General features: G+C 33.3%; 1 protein-coding gene across 2 annotated transcripts in view; it reads right to left on the reverse strand.

The window, feature by feature from the left end:
* The window catches only part of KLHL1 (kelch like family member 1), a gene marked incomplete at both ends in the record, with an annotated part of 381,529 nt that overhangs the window by 179,518 nt on the left and 178,261 nt on the right, over positions 1–23,750 (reverse strand). For both annotated transcript variants that reach the window (XM_082602078.1, XM_082602077.1), the window contains one exon: positions 7,387–7,583. In XM_082602078.1, coding sequence (XP_082458204.1) covers positions 7,387–7,583 — 197 coding nt within the window. The remainder of the gene's footprint in view (positions 1–7,386; positions 7,584–23,750) is intronic.

The following is a 23,750-nucleotide window of genomic DNA, read 5'->3' on the forward strand; positions in this document are numbered from 1 at the left end:
AATATGAAAGCCTAAAATGGAAACATATTTGAAGAGCATCTGAATAGAAGAAATGGACTGTGCCTAGAATGATCCCTTAAAAAGCTTATAATTTTCATGGATCCTCTGTGATTATGCTTAATTAGTCTTCAAAACTGTGATAAATGCACATTTCATTGTGGTTATTTTCTAGAATCCTAACAATTACAAAGTTCTATATAGTGAAACTGCAATTACATGAGTGAATAATTACTTGTTAAAATATCACTATTTATTATACATCTCTATCAGTTTATCTGGTATAATCTGAATATCCTCTTTGTGTACAACACTAAAAAATTTAAAGGCAATTTTTAAATTGCCAATTTTTAAAAACTCCTCCACTCAAATCAACTTCCAATCTTAGACAATAGACTAGAATTTTACCAATTCACAAAAAACTCACAATTTTACCATTTGTGAATTAGAAGACAAATCAAAACTGCCTTTGAAGAGTTGTCAGTCTAATTTAGTGACAAAACAAGTAAAGAAAATCATACACAAAAACTGGACAAGAGGAAATTCTTTTCTACGCAGGCCTCTACATACTTCCTTACTGCTTGTGAGGATTAAGCATTGGTGGTAGTTGTCCTCCGAGCCACTCATTGTACTCACCCAGAAACTTCACTTCTTATCAATTTACAAAGAAATTCTGAAAATCAAATTTGGCTAATTTTCAGTGTGACACATTTATATACTGACTTAAAATCATTACTCACACCATGTATGTATATGAGATACTCAAAGGAGTAACACAAACTAATGAATGAAAGGAAAAAAAAAAGAATATTCAAAGCAAATTTTATTACTAATTTATCACATAATAGTCCTGAGCAAAATATGGATGAAGTGAACTTTATTTTGACGATGTAGAAAAGCAAAGACATTTAAATTCCATTTGTTCTACCAAAGCAAACTCTAATTTATGCCTTATTAGAAGGGTTATTGGTAAAGATTTTTTAAAAACCATGCTGCTGGCTAGAAACCATGAGACATGTCAGGTATATCAAAACCATAAACAGAAACCACATAAATAAAGTTTGTTCATTTTTTTCTGGCATTGCTTTAATAGCTATGAAGGACAAGTGAACCATGTACAGGAGATTTTAGAGTCTTGACTCTGGAAGGGTCACTGCTCTTATCCTGAGTCTGGAAGGCTTTATTCTCCAGCTCAGAAATGCCTGCTTTTCAAAGCTACTGGTTGAACATAACAAACTCTAATTAGTCTTATTGCCACTGCTTCTGCCTCTAGCACAAACACTGTGGAATGTTCCAAGCAATGCTGGTAGCACTGAGCAGAAAGTGAGGATGAAGTGAACAGGGGAATGAAAAAACTGAGGAGCAAAATATTCATGGAATTCTTTAGTCTCATCTATGTTTCAGGTTTATAGTGTCCATTTGTCTCAAGTAATCCATGTTTTGAAATATCCGGGATATCAGAAATCCAATTTGATATACTGAGTAAAATGTAAATTTATTAGTATATTAGATAGAGCTTGAAATTTGTGGTAAGATAGTACCAGGCTTAAATCCCCACTCTAGAATGTTCGATCTATTATTTCTGAGTAGATTATTTAACTTCCTAAACCTTAGCTTTGTCATTTTTAGAATGGATATAACATACCTTGCAGGAGTTGTAAAAGGATTAAATTCCAAAAGTTTGTTTAACATGTAGAGCAATGTCTGATATATACTATATACTTAACTGGTGCATCACCAGCACCAGTAGTGATAAGCATTGCCATCAAACAAAATGGCAGAAGCTAAAGTTACCTCATTTTCTCTTTTTCTTTCTCACTCACTCAGTATGTGTGTGTAAATATCCATGTAGACCTCTAATGAAGTACTAACCTTATTCTTATTCTTTCTTCTTGATTTCTTCTAATGCCAATCTGGTGATTAGTCAAAATTAAATATTGGCTCTTACTTGCTCAAAAACTTTCAATGTTATACCATTATTTTAAAATAAAAACACAAATCTATAACAAAGTCTTCTTAACCCTGCAAAATTTTGTTCTGGCAAAACCTCAAGCTCATTGTCTCCACCTCTTCTTTGCCTTTCCCACCATCCCATCACACTTGAATTTCCTTAAACAGAACAAAGCAACTTCCCACCTCAGATCATTGGTACATGCACTTACCTATGTCATGAGTATTCTTTAAATCTTCACTTGACTAGTATCTGCTTCATCCTTTACAACTCAGTTTTTGCATCACATATTTAAAGAGTCTTCCCCTGTATCACTCTCCTGTAGCATCCTATAATTTTCCTTAGTAGTATTTGCCATACATATAATTATCATTCATGGTTATAATTTCTTTGCTCCAACATATTCATCTTGACTGTAAGGGCAACTTATGCCTATTTTGGTCACCATTGTATCCCCAGGCCACCTTCTACAGCTCCTGGTACATAACAATCAGCAACCATTACTCCCTTCAACAATGAATGCTATGTACAGACATCTTTCTAGGTTTCCAGGTCATAGAAAGTTAAACAAATGCTACCACATTAATGGTGGAAGTAGGCAATAACAACACTTAACAAAAAATATATGGTATAAAGGTGGGAATTAAAGTACTCTACAGGATATAAAACAGTGTGAGGAAATAGAGAGTTTTGAAGGCCAGGTCACTTTCAGTAGAATATGAAGATATGAGATCTCTGTGGAAGTGATGTTTGAGCAGAAAGCTGAATGAGGCAGAGAAAATATATAAATATTTGGTAGAAGAGTGTTTCCGGCAGAAGGAAGAAAGAACAGCACAAAGGTCATCTGGTGATATTATGCTTGTTGTAGTCAAAGAGCGGCATGGACATATATACACTACCAAACGTAAGGTAGATAGCTAGTGGGAAGCAGCCGCATGGCACAGGGAGATCAGCTCGGTGCTTTGTGACCACCTGGAGGGGTGGGATAGGGAGGGCGGGAGGGAGACGCAAAAGAGAGGGGATATGGGAACATATGTATATGTATAACTGATTAAATTTGTTATAAAGCAAAAAAATTAAATAAAAATAAAAAAAATAAATAAAAAAACAGCAAGAAGATCAGTGTGGCTGGAATTGTGTGAGCAGGGAAAAAAATGATAGGAAATATGATTGGAAAGAAAGTTAGAAAAAGACCATGGGTAGTCTCGTTGAATGACTGAATTCAGGAGTACTGAGAATCACAATTCTAAATATCTATGAGAACTGAAGAAATTAATTAATATATTAATTTCTGATAGGTGCTGATAATTTGTTGGGACAAAATGAATCTCAGTGGAAAGAATTGTTCTCTGTCACAAAAGTTGCAATATAGTTGTGAAGACAAGCCATAAAATATAATTAACTGCATAAGAAAATTTATGGTGACATAATATAATCCTAAGGAAAGGCATATTAAGAATTTAAATGAAGGAGAGAATGTCATTTTTAAATATTTCTTAGGCATGGATGCACTTACCTGGAAACTGAGGGGTTATTTACAATTAGATACCAGAGATTCTAGACAAGTGAACTATTGTGAGTAAAGTACAAGTAAAGGGAATTTACAACACATATTTAGAAGAGGTGAAATTAATTCAATGAATTTTTAGAAAAAATGCCCAGGTAATTGTTCAGAAATTAGGTGTGCAGAAACATGCCTATCAAAATATGGAGTTTAAACTTGCTATTTGTGGGTATATGTTTAAGACATTGTTGAATTAGGAAAGCAAGCCACTCTGTGTTCTAAGTAAGACCGATTTTGTATAGGGAATTTGAGACCTAAATGGTCTTTGAAAGGGCCGTGGAAGTGAAGGTCAGGGAACTTTCTGCTAATGATCTCAACCTTCTGTTCAATGTGAAATGTTCTGAAAAGTACTATGCAAAGACACTGAGTTCCTCAAGAACCTCCAGAAGTCTCCCATCAACTGTCTCAGTCTACAGCAGTGAAGCCAATTGCTTTTAAGGGCTCACTTAGAAGTTACTTGAAGTTTCCATTGTCCACATATCTGCCTGAATCTGCATGTGGAGAAACATGGCTTTTTCTCTTCCACCTTCTATACATTACCTGAATGCCTTTTATGGCACACTCTAACCCAGAACTGTATGGAGAGAGGATTTCTTAAAAAATGAAGATCCAGGAGTCTCCTTTAAAAGTAAAGCTGACCTTGGAAGGAAGTAAGGCTGATGATCAGTAGAAATAGATAAACCAGCATAGAAAGAAAAATCAGAAGACTGAAGTAGAAGTTTGTACTACTAAAATGAAAAACAGAATGGAAAAACACTTAAACACTACTGTTTTAAATGAAAGCTCATTCTATCAAATACATGAAGATACCTATTTTCATGCCCTGATATTATTCAGCCACATGAACCAAATTTTTTTCAACTTTTCTTCATATGACATGGTTATAAAATGTTTATTATTCTTGTTATTCTCATCTATTTCTGTTCATCACACTCTAATGTTTTTAAAATGTGATGTCCAGAACTAAGAACAGGTCTCATAATGAACTCTGACTAATAGAGAACTATTTCCTTCTATTATTTTGTTGCTATCTGTATATTCACACAGCCAAAGTTTAAATTAATGTTTTAGAGTATATTTCACACTTCTGCCTAATATTGGGCTTGCAATGAGAATTTTCCAGTATTTTGCACATGAACCACTGCCAAGCAGGGTCACCTTCCCTGAATCGATTTTGGAATCATCACACAAAATCAATAGCTGAAGCTAAGTGAAATTTCCAAAGGAAATATAGCAAAACATATAAAAAGCGAAGGCATACAGACAGTAAGTTAAGATCTGGATGTTGAATATCAAGTTCATATCTAAAACATTTTGGCAAGGAAATTGAAAATTAGAAAAGAATGTTACTTATAAAATAAGCAAAGAATGCATATTTAGACCCAATAAATAAATTAATTCAGTACCAGAGGTAGTAGGAAATCTGAGATGATTTGTTACTGAAGTAGTTAAGAAGAAGAAGAAAATAACATAATAAACTTGTTCAAAAAGCACAAATTAAGTAGATTAGATGAGGAGATATTCAGGATTAAACACGGATCAGAAGCAAATATGTGGTGAGAAATTATAATAACAGATACAAACACTCATTGTAAAGTGTTAGAACTGAGAGAAAATAATGACCTAGGAAGACAACTGGTCAGTAAATTTTCTTCATTAAAATAGTAACCCAGGAGCATTGGGAGAACACTGGAGCTTCATGTTTCCAAAAGAATTTGAAATATTTTTAATTTCAACAGACATGACACAACACGTGATCAATTCATAGTCTCAAAAATAAGTTAAAATAGTTATTTAGAATGTTGAGTGTCTTAGCTAGAACTCTTCTATGTTTCTGTTTTACATATATTTTACCACAGAAAATAAATTTTAATGTGTTTAAAAATATATTGTTACTGTTGTGTGATAAATTGCAGATCAGTCCAAGCAGCTGCAAGAAAAACATTTTTATTACTAAATTAATAATTTTGAACAAGACCAGAAGGAGCCATTATCCCTCTGGATATAGAGGCATATTGTTCTTTGGCTTAGCTAAGCCAGGAACTCCTAAGAGTAATGAAATGTGCATAATTAAACGACTGCAGTTAGACTTTGATATTTTGGTTGATGAAGTATTTGTTTACACTGATTTTATATGGTTCATATAATTTCAATAGTAGTACTGTGCCCTGTCATGGAATATTTTGAAAAAGGGATTTGAAAATAGAATTACAGAGCATGTATCTCCTTCCTTTTATTTCTACATTTTCATTTAATTTACTAATCTGCTTAACAGATTAAAGAAGAAAATTAAAATAATATTGAGATTTTGTCTGAGAATAACAATGAGAAGACTTTTAAATGGCTGACTGTCTTTAGTAATTTGAAAAAGCGTTAAAGCTCAAAATAAGAACTTTTAAATAAATAGCAACTATAAAGCTTAATGAGATATAGTTCATATAAATTCTTCCCTTGAGGTGAAAAGAGAAATTTCTATACTTTACAATCGGTTGTTTCAATAATAAAAATCAAATCATTAATAATGTTAATAATAATAATAATAGCAAAAATGGCTAACATTTTATATAGAGATTGCGACATTCCACGCACTGTATTAAATGATTTTAGGATGATTATTTCTAGGGTATGAAATGATGGGTGTGAAATTGTTGTAACTGATTACTCGATTCTAAAATGGAGATAACATTAAAAGAAACACACTACGAAGTACACATACTTAAAGTCTAAAATTCAAATGAATTTTAATATCTCATAAATCTGTTAAAATACCTACACATATACATAGTTGTGTATATATAGCAAAAAATTAAAGAGAAAAATATGAAATAGGCTTATAGTATTTTAGGACTTTTAACTGATATTCAGTCAGTTTATACTCTTTATGAAAATGGTACAGAAAGTCAAATTAAAAAAAAATAGATCAGTTGATCTATATATCTAAATATTTTCCCTTAGTATAGTAGTTCCCAGGAGTTCTGAAATACAATATTCACTATAACAATAAATGCTTTAAATATACAGTATAGATATGATTTTTTTTTCTCCACAAATCATACAGGCAAATCCATACCTAACATATGCTATGATAAAAAGTGTATTAAATAGCTGGAGCTGCCATAACAAAATACCATAGACTGGGTGGCTTAGACAACAGGAGTTTAATTCTCATAGTGCTGAAGGCTGAGAAGTACAACATTTAAGGTATAGGTTGATTGGGTTCCCTGGTGAAGGCTCTATTCTTAACTGGCAGATGGCTATCTTCTCACTGTGTCCTCACATGGTAGCAGAAGAAAGGAAGCAAACTCTCCAGTGTCTCTTCTTATAAGGGCACTAATCTCATCATGAGGGGCCAAACATGATGACTTCACCTAAACCTAATTACCTCCAAAGTCCCCATCTCCAAATAACATCACATTTGCGTAGGACTTCAACATTGAATTTTGGTTGATAGAACTCAGTACATGGCAGAGAGGTTGTTAGAAAAATTCAAAAGGAAAACTTTTGTGGCATAAACTTCTAGCTCTTAACTAGAAAGAAAAGGAAAAAAATAGGGCAGCTGTGGAAGTCGATGCAAAAAGATAGATATGCCAGGAGCAATTAAGAAAAAAATATTTTAAGCACTATTTAAAATCCCGAGTAGTCAATATCTATATCTATATTGCCTATAAAATAAAACTATAACAATAATAAAGTCCATTGTGTGATGTCTTTTTTTACTTTGAGATTATTAAATATTATATGGTACATTATGTCCCATGATAAAATTGTGCCAAAGATGCAAAACTAATTTTAAACTTTTTCAACACAACAGTAATTATTTTAACCTCTGATAATACAGCTATGTCTCTTTTATTTAAAAATTAAATTTCCTTACCATTGTGTAGCTGTGGGCCACCTTCATTAATTCAATGCATCCTTGAGCATCTGCAAATGCTCGGATTCCTAAACAGTTAGATGGATGCAAGAGCTTCATGAGGAAATGGCAGCACACTTCTACTACTTGAGGAAGCTGAAGAAGAGAAGCTGCAGCAAGAAGGTTTTCAATGGTTTCTTCCTTTAATTCCAAGCAACCTAAACATTAAGGGAAAAGAATTATGAAACTGTTCAAAACATGAAATAACATGTACCATTCTATTACTCAAATCATTAGTCCAACCTTCTAGAAATGATCTGAACCTAAATTGATAATCCAAATAAATATAACTCATGAAAAGCCAGCAATTGTTTTCAACATCTTGCATTTCTTAGTTTGTGTAATGTTCAAAATCATGTAGTCCATACAAGTGCAGCTTCAACTAAAATATCTGTATCCTATTGAACGGGAATTATGGTTGTTCCTTTGGTTGTGGATTAGGAAATAAAAAAATAGAAATATTTCACAACACACGTCTACAAGCTTAGGAGAGCAAAGATGCACTATCTTCTGCCAATATATGTGTATAAGAATATGAAATAACTATGTGTGGATAATGAACATATGTATATGTATCTATAAATACCTTTGTTGTATATTGCTAATGTTGTATTTAACTCACTGTGCCTATGATTATAATTTTCTATAATTTTTCTTTCTTTTTTGTCAGTTAACTTCAAAAATTAAGCTCTTTAACGTTTCCCCTTTTTTTTAACTACTGGAATAACTTATTAAATAATGGAGCTGTTCCTGGACTGTTTATAAATATCATCTGTGAAAACTTCTAGGCTGAACTATTTAGGTTATATTTCATTTAGCAATTCAACACATCTTTAATAGGTATAGCTCCATTCAGATTTTCTGTCACTATTGGGTGAGGTTTTCTAGGTCATACATTCTCGGAAATGGTTTATTGCATCTTAGTTTTTGTGACACAGATGGCTACTCTTCACTAGAAATATCTCCACTCACTTCCTGAATGCAGGGTCAGGCCACATACTGCCATGACATATGTCAGTGGATGTGTGTTGCTACCACACTGAGACATTTATGATGTGAGTGTGCTTCATCCCTTCTCTTGCTCTTCTACCAGCTAACTGAAGACAGCATAAAAACCCTAGTGGATAGAGGCTACACGGGGAGCAAGGAGCCTGAGCTCTGAATCCATGCCCAGAGCTATGAGCTTCAAACAGCAATATGCAATGTTTAAACTAATAATGCTCCCCAAATAAACTCAAGTTTATACCTGTGTATGTACTTGAAAGCAGTCCCAAGTGTCTAAGTTTGAAACTCAAGTGTAAAGCCATAGGGAAAAATAATTGATTAACCTTTATTATTAATATGTTGTCATCTAATTTAGAAGCATATTCTTGCCAGCTGAAATATATTTTCTAACTTTGTGGTGCTACTGTAATTTTTTTCTTAGATCTCTCCTTTTTCCATCATTAGCATTTATTTATTTATTTATTTATTTTTTAATTTTTATTTTTATTTTTTTTTTGGTACGTGGACCTTTCACTGTTGTGGCCTCTCCCGTTGCGGAGCACAGGCTCCGGACGTGCAGGCTCAGTGGCCATGGCTCACGGGCCTAGCCGCTCCGCGGCATGTGGGATCTTCCCAGACCAGGGCACGAACCCATGTCCCCTGCATCGGCAGGCGGATTCTCAACCACTGCTCCACCAGGGAAGCCCCAGCATTTATTTTTTGACATGTAAGAGAAGTTGTCTACTTTCAAAAATTCAGCTTTCAAGGACAGAATATTTATTAAGAAAACTCTCATAAACAGAATGCCTTTATTTTTTCCCACACCAAAGTTTTTGTTCTGGATTTTTTTAAACTTACAATAATTTGCAAGAATAATACAATAAGCACTTAAAAACCTTTCACTTAATTTCACCAAGTGTTAACATTTTGCTATATTTATCTATATGTGCATGTGTTTATGCTGTAGTTGCTGAATTATTTGATGGTACTTCTAATCAACATTCATTTCACCCCTGAATACTTCAGTGTGTGTCTCTAAGAACAGAGCTTTCTCCTACATAGCCACTCATGAATGTAATTATTTACACTCACGAAATTTATACAATAGTATTTGCTGTAATGCAAATTTCCCCAAATGTTCAAATAAGATGCTTTAAAGATTTTATTTTTAAATTCAGAAACTAATTAATTCTCATTACATTTACTTGTTATGTCCCTTTAGTTTTCTTTAATCTATAACAGTTTCCCAACTATTTTGTCATTCACATTTACATTACTGAAGAGTTCAGACCAGATGCTTTGTAGAATTCCTCAATTTAGGTTAGTCATATTTTTTCCCCATGATTAGATTTAACTGAAACTTTTTGGCAGGAAGACTGTACAGGTGATGTTGTACCCTTTTCAGTGTTTATATATAGAGAGGTCCATAATGTCAGTATATCCCACTGTTGATGGTGTTAAATTTGGTACCTTGTTTAAAATACTGTCTGCCAGATATCTTCATTTTAAAGAAATTCTTCCCTTTATACTTAATAAGTAATCTGCTGGGTGAGGGATAATTTTCCTTTCAAACATGACATAACATAACATGTTTAACAGATGAAGAGCATTATGTTTTATTTATGAGTTTCATTGAAAGAATAAGAGAGAAAAGGAATCTAATGCATAATTCCAAGTATCACAAGGGATTTGATGAAGAAAAAAGAAAGGTAAAGTGGATGCAATAAATTGGAAGGAAATTAAAACGTTTTTATTACATATTAATTTCCAATTAAATTAGCTATCTAAAGTTTAGTTTGGTATAAAAGAGAGACACTATCAATAATAAAAGTTATTAAACTTTCAATATTCTAAAAAATGCACAAGGACCCTGTTCAGATATTATCAACTAGTAGAACATTGAGTATCATGCTCAATTTGATAGAGGAGACATTTGCCAAGAGTAATAAAATTATCTGAGGTGTTTATGTTTCACATTATCAATAATTTTGTCATTCAATAATAATGTCAAACAAAATCTTCATCTGCAGTTGAAGGATTCATACCAGTTTAAGTGATTTAAAGACTAATTATATTAGTGCAATTATAGATATATATGTTAAAGTTTATGAATATTATAGTAAACATCAAAATATTCTACAAATTATAGACACCTGTATTTTATATAGACTTTAGCTGATTTACAAAATGTATACCTATGCTTATAGAAATAAAAAATATAAAATATAGAGGAGCTAGCATGAATAATATAAAATCTGTTATTATTTACAATTGATTATAAGCATAACAATTATATATATATATTTAAAATGTCATGATTTAAGGCCTTTGGAAGAATTTTACCTAAAAGTTTTCAGTAAGATTATCAAGAACATATTTGTATGTTTTTTAGCATAGATTATATGAAATCAGTTAAGAAAGGATATGGTTTCACTTGGTATGGTTTTTATAGATTCCATTTTTGTTGTGATTTCAGAACAGTGGGAGAGTGATTTTCTTTCATTTTAATTGATTAGTTGTTCTCAATAGCATCTGTGTAGAAAAAAATTAACACAGCAGGCCTGAACTGTTCTCCTTGAAAAGGCCTGCTTGCAAGATTTGCCCTTGACTAGTGCCCGAAAACTTAGGTTTCAAGAGGGTTCCCACCATTAAGTAATATAAATGGCTCACTGTGCCTAAACTGTTTGTGCAAGCATTATGGTTTATGCTTAACAACTGCTTTCCTTCTGGGAGTCTTGAATTTTGGTAAATACTAAGCAGAGGTTGCCTATGTGATTAGCCCTCAACAAAAACCTGGGACTCCAAGTCTCTAATGAATCTCCCTGTTGGTGGCAACTCACAGGTTTCATAACAACTCTTTGCAAAGGAAATTAAATACCTCCTGTACTATTCCACTTGGAATGCTGACCTTGGAAGTTTGCTCCTGGTTTCCCAAGGACTATGCCCTGTGTACCATTTCCCTTTCTTCATTATGCTTTGAACCCTTTTGATATAACAAATCAGAGTCATTGGTTTGTCTGTATGCTGAGACTTGTGAGCCACCCTCTCATGAATCATCCAACCTGGAAGGTTAGTCTTGGGGATGTCTCAACACAGCATTCTAATTAGAATAATTGGGGTGATGGGTGATGTTTGAGATATACTGTGCCCATGGGCTGGAAGATACAACATTGCTAAGATTTCAATGGACCCCAAAGTAATCTATAGATTTATTATAATCATATTTAAAATCTCAGCATCCTTTTTGTAGAAATTGCAAAACTGATCTAAAGTTCCTATGTAAATGCAATGACCTAGAATAACCAAAACAATTTTGAGAAAGAACAAAGTGGGAGTAATGTCACTACCAGATTTTAAGACTTTTTGCAAAGATATGGTAATTAAAATTGATTGCTATTGGTCTAAATATAGACAATAGATCAATGGAAAATAATAGATTCTAGAAAGTTTTTCAAAGGCTCAAAAAGAAATTCAACTGAGAAAGGATAGTCTTTGAATAACTGGTACAAGCAGGTAGGCGTGTACAAAAACTTGTGTTTTAATCTGTACCCCAGAAAATATATAAAATTTACTCAAAATTGTTCATAGTCTTAAATTTAAAACTTAAAACTACAAATCTTCTCTAAGAAAACATGGGAGAAATACTGTGACTTTAAGTTAGTTAATGATTTCTTAGATAAAACATCAAAAAGCATAATCCACAAAAAAAACATGGTAAATTGGACTTTATAAAAATCACTACAAGTGACAATAGTAAAGGAACAAAAAGATGAATGATTAATGGGAAAAAATGTGTGCAAAGTCACATATCTGATAAAGTACTTGTATCCAAAATACATAAAGAACACTCAAACTCAACAATAAAAAAAAATTAATGGGCAAGTGATCTAAGCAGATATTCCACAAAAGAAGATACATGAATGTAAAGTGCTCAACAACATTACTGTTTAGGAGAATGCAAGGTAAAAATCATAATGACATACCACTACACATACATTAGAACAGCTGGTGGAAATGTGAAATGGTATAACCATTTTGGAAAACATTTTTACAATTTCATCTTTCAAATGATTCAGCCATTTCACTCCTAAGTATTTATTCAAGAGAAATAAAAAAATGTGTCAATATAAGTCCTTCTACATGAATGCTTATAGCAGATTTATTTTGTAATGACCAAAACCCTGAAAACAACTCAGACATTCATCAGCAAGTGAATGGATGAAAAAATTGTAGCCTATCCATTTACTGGAATACATTTTAAAGAACTATTGTTATGTGCAACATTATGGTTACTTATGCTGAGTGTAAAATTATGCTGAATGTAAGAAATCAGATGAAAATAACTCTACCATCCAATTTAATTAAAATTCTTAAACATCCAAACTTATCTACTGTGAGTGACATAAATCAGATCATCAGTACCTGAGCATGGGTTAGGGGTGAGGAGAGGCAACAAGATGGATCATAAAAAGAGATGGCAGATATATTCATTATCCTGACTATGGTAATGATTTTATGTATGTATACACATGTCAAAACATCAAATTGTATACCTTATATATGTATAGCTCATCGAATGTAAATATTCATCAATGAAGCTTTTAAAAAATACTCAAATGTTAACAAAGATGATTTGAGTTGACTACTACCTGTAAATGTTTTCTGAGGGCTTTAATTCAAACTTTACTAACAAAATCACAAAGATAGAATATTATGACTTAGAGAAATTGTGGTTATGTGTACTTTTTTTCTTAAGTTTACAATGTACAGAACACATTATTATAGTCATGGAAACTTCATATATACTATTACCAATTTAAAATACTTGACCGAAGTATTTTAAAAATAATCTTATAAGTGTAAACCTAACATGTAAAATGGTATGTGTGTGTGTGTGTGTGTGTGTGTGTGTGAACGTTAGTATATTTACCTTCTCAATCAAAGTGATTCATAGATATTATGCAGTGGTTCATAGATATTATGATTCATATATATTATGCAGTGAAATAAGCTATAGGATATATAAGAAAAAATAATTATTCAGTCCAAATTCAAATACTGGATCTAATATTGTACTTTATAATAATTTAGGTAAAATGTCAGCAGGGCATCTCACCATCCTTTCCTGTAAAAAAAAAAAAAAAAGAGAGAGAGAGAGAAACTAAATTTTCACAGGTTATCTATAGACTAATTTTTCAAAGTTACTTAGTGGTACTTTTGGATGTGTATTTGGAGGATATGAGCATTGCTTGTGCTATTTTTTTTCAACTTGGAATATATCCAATGAAAGGATCCATTTGTAAAAGCCAGAAGGCACAAATGGAATATTAGTTAGTGTTGAGCTTGAATACACACAAATTGAGCCACCTCATGCATGATATATTCTTTGTATCTATAACCTGGCTATTTCGCTGGCAGATTTAGATGGTAAAAAGGCAAAAATCTGCTAAGTATTTGACTTAAAATAAACCTAAAAAAAGATATGACTACTGTTAATGAAAAAAAAAGTAATTATATACATCCACTCAAAGTTAACTTTCAAGGCATTAATGTTCACAAATGGCTTTAGACTTACTGAGAGGGAAAATCTATTTTACTTTAGGTGACATTGAAAATTGGCTTTAAAATATCCAATGACATTTTAGATAACTAAGGAGCTATGACTATAGTAAAAGAAAACCCTGAGAAATTTTTCTTAAATAATAAGAAAATATTTATAATGTTTCTTGACAAGTCCAGAGGATGAGGCTTGTTGTCCCCAAAACTGATTAACTGAAGGGCTCAACACATCTTTAGGAAATAGCCACCCTTTCAAGAGCCTTGCTGTTTCCCTCATGGTTGTCATAGTTTCAAGCTTCAAATTCAGACAGGAAAACACTCATCAGAAGAGAAAGTATTCCTTAATGCATTGATACATATCTGTTGCATCAGTGAAGAAGTCTTTACTAAAATTTCCCCAGAACTCTTTCTTTATGTTGCCTTGGCAAAAAATTATATGACATGACCATGCCTTAACCCAATAATTAGCAATGGGGCAAAACCCCAATAACTGATTTTGACCCTACACGAATTACATTGATAGAAATGAGTCACTCTCCCTTGAGTTAACTGGGGGAATAAGAAGAGACTGACTTTTGAATATGGTACCTCTAATGTGGGCTACATTATCTGCAGTCTCACCTTAAGTAAATGCCAATGCTACTGAGTATTCCAAACACGTATCAGTGGACTCAAACTCTGATTTCCTACAAGAGACTATAGTTAAATTTACACTATATTAGAATGAAAATATGTAAAATATAACTGGAAGAAAATCACAAAGACTGTAGAAGAATATGAATCTGTGCTTTTCGTATTTTAATAGATAAGGTGTATTCTATTAACAACTATGCTGTATAACCATATTTTATGTATAAATTCAGTTATATTGAAAAGATAATGAATTTTACCAGATAAGTGCAAGAACTGCCCATAAAATCTATAAAATAAATTAAATATTCTCTCTATCTATCTGTCTACCTACCTATCTATTTCTATCTTTAATGGAAATAAAGAGAAATAATATGATACATTAGAATTAAAACAAAGTAAAAAACCTGATATTTTAGTAATTTGTAGGAGTTTAAAAATAAACTTTTTCTTAAAATATTTTATTTACTTGTTGAAATTGAGTTTATTGAAATTATATTAAATGTGTAAAATCTCCATTTTACAGAAAATGAGACACTTGTAGAATTAAAGAACTGGTAAATGATAGCATAGAACTCAAATCTAAAGCTAGCTTCAAAACCTGTATCTTACTACACTGCTTCCTACCATGAGCACTTGGAGAGCAGGTATTGAGTTTTGATCAACTCTAAATCTCTAGCACTTAGCTTAGTACTACATACAAGTATAAAAGAGAAATTAAATTACCTATAATGTCACCACCTAGTATAACCACTATTAAAATTTTGGTATATTATATTGACATGTACACACTGCTATATTTAAAATAAAATGCCTTTCCATGAAAAAAAATGTTTTCAAAGAATACTGACTCAAGTGGAAAAAATGTTCACACTGTATTAAAAAAGATAAAACATAAGTAATATGATCAAAATTTTATAAAATATTATTTATTTATACACATCTATTTTATATATATGAACATAAAAAGATTGAAATAAAATACTTTCGATTTACAGAAACCCTGCACAGATAGCTGAGAGATTTTTCATATAGCACACACCTGTTTTTCATAGTTAACAATGTATGATCCACATGTTAAATTAATGAACCAACATTGATATATTATTATTAACCAAAGTTCAAACTTTACACATATACCCTTACTTTTTTACCTATTATTCTTTTTTCTGTTCCAAGATCCCATGTAGAGTACAACATTTCATTTAATCATTATATCTCCTTAGGCAACCCTTGGCTGTGACATTTTCTCAGACTTTTCTTGTTTTTAATGACTTTGACAGTTTTGAAAGTATTAGTTAATTATTTTGTAGACTGCCCCTCAACTGGGATTTGTCTAATTATGATTACACTGGGAATAAGGGTTTTTGGTCTTGAAACATCATATCAAGTGTGCAAATTATCAACATGACATCACTGTTGATGTCAATTTTGATTACTTGGCAGAAGTATTTTTTGTCAGGTTTCTGACTATAAAATAACTCTTTCACCCACTTTTCCATACCATGCTCTCTGGAAGGAAGGCCCTATGCACAGCCACACTTAGGGAGCAAGGAGTTATGCTCTATCTCTTTGAGAGCAGATTAATTACATAAATGATTTGGAATTTATTTCCTCAATAATTTATTTATATAAATACATTCCTAGGGTTTTTTCAGTGCTTCAAAAAAGTCAGGAGAGTTAAGGAAATTTTGGTTTACATCATTTATTAAATTTAATAGATTTACATATCTTTCTAACTATTACCAAAAGAAATTGATTTTTACCGTAATTTAGACTTTTGCTGCTATCAAATTATTCCTTAATCTAATATGCACCACATTACTGGCCCTCTTGTATCCTCCCTCTGTCTCTCTCTGTCTGTGTCTCTCTTTTCTCTCTCACTCTCATCTGTAGGGAAATCCTGGTTGTCATGTGAAAATTGTAGCAAACCAATTTTAGAAAACAATGATAATATATACTTGGGAAATTCTATGATCTTAGAGCTTATTAATTAATAAACAATGTCTTACATGCATTCTAGACACAAGAAAAACACTGATTATGCTTTTTGAGTACTAGTTCTTGGGCTCATTGTCAGAAAAGTTAAGGAAATGTCTGTGGGTCAGTAAGAAAGTAGTTGTGAAAGCAAAGACCATCATTTTCCCATTATATCTGTATACCTCATTTTCTTTAGAAAAGTCCACTGGGAGTCAGGCTAGAACCAAAAATGTCAATAGTTCTCATTTACTTAAATTGTTTTAAATCTACTATCCTTACATATCCATCATTTGGAAGAACAAGGAATTGTGTGCTGAGTAAAAATCTTGAATTTTTCTGAATATTCCCTTGACCCACTTTCATGCACAGGTGTTTAAATTCCTTGACTTTAAGAATAGAGTGTCACCCCTTATTTTCAGTGTATCATAGTTTGTAATTCCGTCCCTAATCAACTACATAGAATTTTTTCCCACTTCCAGTATTTGCTATAGAGTTTAATCTAAAGCAGTCTGTCACTCAATACTCAAGCAAATTTTGGTTATGAGAAAAACAAAAAGATCAAAAATGATCAACTCATAGTTATACAAGTTATCCAAACATCTACTCTAGGTAACATAATTTGGGAACCTGTGTATCAGACCTATCACAAATATGTTCATTTGGCCACTACAGAATTTAATACTTTAGAACACCTTTACAGGGAGTGTGTACTCTTGAGTTCAGCATAGATAACAATCTCTTCAAATTAAATGTACACTAAACACCAAAGAGTTTGATCCAAGGATTTTATTATTCTATTGTTTAATACATGAAATTATTAATAACATGTTTTTGGACATTATCTTTTGAACTTGAATCAACCAACAGAAGAAACAGTTCTGTAGTTCATTATTATATCTACTTTTGGTACATTAGTGAGGATGTCTGAAGTACATCATTGTGTCTTACAAGTATTCAAATACTCAAAAATATTCCTCTGAAATGTTAATGTCAGTAAACTGTGCTTAAGTTGAGAAAATATTAGTTTTCATTTTATAGCATAACTGTTAGGCTTCTTTCTTTGCCTTGGTGACTGAGAAGCTAAAACAAAAGATTGATATATAATTTCTATGAATACAGAAAGAATCTTAAGACACTTAGGATACAAATCATACCTTGGTGTTGCATATTTGAGTTTGATTGCCTTTTTTTTAAGGTCTTTTGTGTTTGATCTTCAAAGACGTGCGCTCACCCCTTCTTATACACCATGGTTAAGGAGGAATGAAACTATGATGAGAGTTATAATCCTGTGGCTTCTGTAAATGACTTTTGGATTGTTTTCTTCCTTTATTGCTCTACTTCAATCAAGAAAATAGAGGGGAGATTGAAAGGATAAGTATAATAAAATATAACTTCTCATTAGACAGATTTTGCAGCAACAGTACTTACATGTTGCTACAGTATGTTCTCAAACAACAAGGTTGAATTGAAGTTAACTACAAAGTTGCTTCATCTTGGGTGAGTAAATTTTTAAACACTCACTTGGATGGCTGTGCAGTGGAAATTTTAAAAGTCTGCAGTTTTGTTATTTTATTCTCTGACCATCTGCCCAGATTGGGAGTTCTATCATCCTGTCTGTGCATGAGGCTATCCTACCCACTTCTTCTGTACTCCCGGGCTTCTGAGTTGCCAGATTGTTTCTGTTTGTTTGTTTAACATACAATTTTCTTTGGAGTTCTATCTTGGCTCTCAAAATATGCTTAATATATTATTATCTAATTTCCTTTATGTTATCAGTATAGATCAGTTTCAGATATTACTATTTTCATTTTCTGACTATAAGCATTCATGTTTTTCTTTAAATCATCACATCTAACAATCCATATTCATAATCAATATTTCTTAGCCCAATGAATGAGAAGTGCAATAGCTACAAAGTGTTACTCAGCAAGTACACAGTTGATTCTCAAATAAGCATGAAATCCTTTCCCAAAGCACTACCATATATTACTAACATGTTAATTTCACCCACTTATGTATTTTTTTTTAATTTTTGTTGAAGTATAGTTGATTTACCATGTTGTGGTAGTTTTAGGTGTACAACAAAGTGAATCAGTTATCCATATACATACATCCACTCTTTTTTTACATTCTTTTCATGTATTGGTCATTACAGAGTATTGAGTAGAGTTCCTTGTGCTATACTGTAGGTCCTAATTAGTTATCTGTTTTATATATAGTAGTATGTATATGCCAATCCCAATCTCCCAATTTATCTCTCCCCCTTTTATTCCCTGGTAACCTTAAGTTTATTTTATATATCTGTGACTCTACTTCTGTTTTGTAAATAAGTTCATTTCTACCCATTTTTAGATTCCACATATAAGTGATATCATATGATATTTGTCTTTCTGTGACTTACTTCACCCAATATGACAATGTAGAGGGTCATAGATGCTGTTGCAAATGGCACTATTTTGTTCTTTTTTAATAGCTGAGTAATATTACATTGTATATATGTACCACATTTTTTTATCCATTCCTCTGCTGATGGATATTTAGGTTGCTTCCATGTCTTGGTTATTGTAAATAGTGTTTCAATGAACATTGGGGCACATGTATCTTTTTGAATTATAGTTTTCTCTGGGTATATGCCTAGGAGTGGGATTGCTGGTTCATATAATAGTTCTATTTTTAGTTTTTTAAGGAACCTCCATAGAGTTCTCTATAGTGGTTATGCCAAGTTACATTCCCACCAACAATGTAGGAGGGTTCCCTTTTCTCCACACCTTCTCCAGCATTTATTGTTTGTAGATTGTTTGATGATGACCATTCTGACTGGTGTGAGGTGATACCTCATTGTACTTTGATTTACTTTTCTCTAATAATTAGTGATGTTGAGCATCTTTTCATCTGCTTTTTGGCCATCTGTATGTCTTCCTTAAGAAAATGACTATACTACCCAAAGAAATCTACAGATTCAATGCAATCCTTATCGAATTACCAATGTCCTTTTTCACAGGATTAGAGCAAAAAAATTTTACAATTTGTATGGAAGTGCAAAACACCCTGAATAGTAAAAAAATCTTGAGGAAAAAAAAAAAAACAGAGCTGGAGGAATCAGGCTCCCTGACTTCACATTATACTACAAGGCTACAGTAATCAAAATACTATGGTACTGGCACAAAAAGAGAAATATAGATCAATGGAACCGGATAGAAAGTCTAGAGATATACCCACACACCTATGATCACCTAATCCATGACAAAGGAGACAAGAATATACAATGGAGAAAAGACAGTCTCTTGAATTAGCTTAAGATGATGGAGTAGAAGGACGTGCGCTCACCCCTTCTTATGAGAACACCATAATCACAACTAACTGCTGAACAACCATTGACAAAAAGCATTGGAACCTACAAAAAAGGATCCTACATCCAAAGACAAACAAGAAGCCAAAATGAGATGGTAGGAGGGGCACAATCACAAAAGCAACAATGAAGTAGCTGGTACTGATAAGAAGAGCCAGGAATTGGGGGCCCAGAGAAAGGATGAAGAGATACAGAGCAAGAAGAAGTAACTGAAGAATGGAAGAAATTCACAATACAGGAACTGGCAAGGGGACTTTATTTGAGGAGGTACTGTTAGTTTTTGAGGCACAGGACCCGAAGGTAGAATGGAACACAAAGGTTGCAGCAGCCATTTAGAATGCAATCTAGTGCTACTGTGTCATCTATGAAAAGAAAAGAAAAAAAAAAAAGTAACTACCCAGACATCACTGGATTGTTTTTTCAAGAGGGTAGTTAGAATCGAATCCAGCAAAGAACCAGAATTTGTGCCATCAGTGTTAGGCATGAGTGAAATTGCAGCTTGCCCTCCATCTCCTATTGCTGATGATCCTTCAGCTCTACCATCTCCCACCTCCTCTCCCTCCTTCAGTCAGTAACTCTTCTTGCCTCTTCACTCAATGCCAGCTCCTGTATGCCAGTTGCTGTACTGTACTACTGTACTTTTCAAGGTACTGTAGTGTAAGATTAAAAATGTTTTCTTTATTTTTGTGTTTGTTTTTTATGTATTATTTGTGTGAAAAGTATTATAAACCTATTACAGTACAGTAATATATAGCCAATTGTTAGTTGGTTACCTAGGCTAACTTTGCTGGATGTATGAATAACTTGAACTTATGGACACAGTCTCAGAACAGAACCCATTCGTATGTAGGGGACATACTGTATGACAGAAGTTCTCCCACTGGAGTGAAAGTTCTTAGGCCCACATCAGACTTCCCAGCCTGTGGGTCCAGCAATGGGAGGAGGCGTCCCCAGAGAATCTGGCTTTGAAGGTCAGCAGATTTGATTGCAGGACCTCCACAGGACTGAGGGAAACAGAAATTCTGTCCTTGGAGGGTACACACAAGTCTTGTGTATACCAGGACCCAGGGAAAAACAACAGTGACCCCATAAGAGACTGGGCCAGACATACCTGTAAGTATTGGAGGGTCTCCTGCAGAGGTGGGAGGCTGCTGTGGCTCACTGAGTGTACAAAGACATTGGCAGCAGCAGTTCTTGGAAGTACTTATTGGTGTGAGCCTTCCCAGAGACTGCCATTAGCCCCTCCAAGCAGACTGTAGACTCCAGTGCTAGGTCCCCTCAGGCCAAACAACCAACAAGGAGAGAACATGGTACCACCCATCAGCAGACAAGTGGATAAAAGTTTTACTGAGGAATGACCTGCCCACCACCAGTCCCTCCCATCAGGAAGCATGCACAAGCCTCTTAGATAGCCTCATCCACCAGAGGGTAGACAGAAGAAGCATGAAGAACCACAGTCCTGAGGACTATAGAATGAAAACCACAATCACAGAAAGTTAGACAAAATGAAATGGCAGAGGATTATATCCCAGGTGAAGGAACAAGATAAAAAACCTAAGTGAAGTAGAGATAGGCAACATTCCAGAAAAATAATTAAGAATAATGATAGTGAAGATGATTCAGGATGTCAGATAAATAATGGAGTTCAAGAAGATGAAAGAGATGTTTAACAAAACCTAGAAGAACTAAAGGAAAAACAAACCAAAATGAACCTTTGATAACTGAAATGAAAAATACACTAGAAAGAATCAATAGCAGAATAACTGAGGCAGAAGAACAGGTAAGTGATGTGGAAGAGTGAATGGTGGAAATCACTGCCATGGAACAAAATAAAGAAAAAAGGAATGAAAAGAAATGAAGACAGTATTTTTGGACAACATTAAACCCACCAACATTCACATTACAGGGTTCCAAGAAGGAGAAGAGAGAGAGAAAGCACCTGAGAAAATATTTGAAAAGATAATAGCAGAAAACTTCCTTAACATGGGAAAAGAAGCAGTCACTTTAGCCCCTCCCTAGTCCAGAAAGTGCAGAGAGTCCCAGGTAGGATAAACCCAGGAGGAACATGCTGAGACACAGTAATCAAACGGACAAAATTTAAAGACAAAGAAAAATAATTTAAAGCACCAAGGGAAAACAACAAATAGCATGCAAGGGAACTCCCATAAAGCTATCAGTTGATTTCCCAGCAGCAAATCTGCAGACCAGAAGGGATTGGCATGATATATGGCAAGAATTCAGCACCACAAGACCAGGTTTTCAACAAATGCTTAAGAAACTTCTCTAGGTGGGAAAGAGACCAGAAACTTAAAACAAACTTGTACTTATATAGATTGCTATACCAAAACCTCGCTGGACCAGCAAACCCAAAATCTACAATAGATACACACACAAAATAGAAAAAGCAACCCAAACACAAAAACTAAAGATGGTCATCAAACCACAAGAGAAGAGAACAAAAGAGGAAGGGGAGAAAAAAGACCTATAAAAACAAAACCAAAACTATTAAGAAAAAAGTCAATAAGAATGTACATATTGATAAATACCTTAAATGTACTGATAAATAGATTAAATGTTCCAACTAAAAGGCATAGACTGGCTGAATGGATACAAAAACAAGACATTATATATTCTGTCTACAGGAGACCCTCTTCAGACCTAGGGACACATACAGACTGAAAGTGAGGGGATCAGAAAAGATAGTCCATGCAAATAGAAATCAAAAGAAAGCTGGAGTAGCAACACTCATATCAGACAAAATAGACGTTAAAATAAAGACTCTTATAAGTGACAAAGAAGGATACTGAAAAATGATCAAGGGATCAATCCAAGAAGAAGATATAATAATTGGAAGTATATATGCACCCATCATAGGAGCACCTCAGTATATAAGGCAAATACCAACAGCCATAAAGGGAGAAATTGACAATAACAAAATACTAGTGGGGAATTTTAATAACCCACTTTCTTCAAAGGACAGATCATCTAGAGAGAAAATCAATAAGGAAACACAGGCCTTAAATGACACATTAGTGCAGATGGACTTAATTGATATTTATAGAGTATGCCATCCGAAAGCAGCAATGTACACATTCTTCTCAAGTGTACACGGAACATTCTGCAGGAGTGACCACAAGCTGGGTCAAAAAACAAACCTCCGTAAATTTAATCTTTTAATTAAATTTAATAGTTTCTGTGAGATTAGAAATAAACTAGAAGTAAAGAACTGTAAAAAACACAAACACTTGGAGGCAAAACAATATGCTACTAAGCAAGCAATGGATCACTGAAGAAATCAAGGAGGAAATCAAAAAATACCTGGAGACAAATGAAAATTAAAGCACAATGATCCAGAATCTATGGGTAGCAGCAAAACAGTTCTAAGAGGGAAGTTTATAGCAATAAAATCTTACCTTGGGAAACAAAAAAAAAAAATCTCAAATAAACAACCTAACCTTACACCTAAAGCAACTAGAGAAAGAAGAACAAACAAAACGAAAAGTTAGTACAAGGAAAGAAATCATAAAGATCAGAGCAGAAAATATATGAAATAGAGACAAAGAAAACAATAGCAAAGATCAATGAAACTAAAACCTGATTCTTTGGAAGGATAAACAAAATTGATAAACTTTTAGCCAGACTTATCAAGAAAAAAAGGGAGAGGACACAAAGCAATAAAATTAGAAATGAAAAAAGGAGAAGTTACAACTTACACCACAGAAATACAAAGGCTCATAAGAGACTACTACAAGAAACTGTATGCAAATAAAATGGACAACCTGGAAGAAATGGACACATTCTTAGAGAGATACCATCTCCCAAG

This window comes from Mesoplodon mirus, assembly GCF_964341445.2.
Source record: "Mesoplodon mirus genome assembly, chromosome: 17".
In the NCBI taxonomy this organism is placed as follows: Eukaryota; Metazoa; Chordata; class Mammalia; order Artiodactyla; family Ziphiidae; genus Mesoplodon; species Mesoplodon mirus.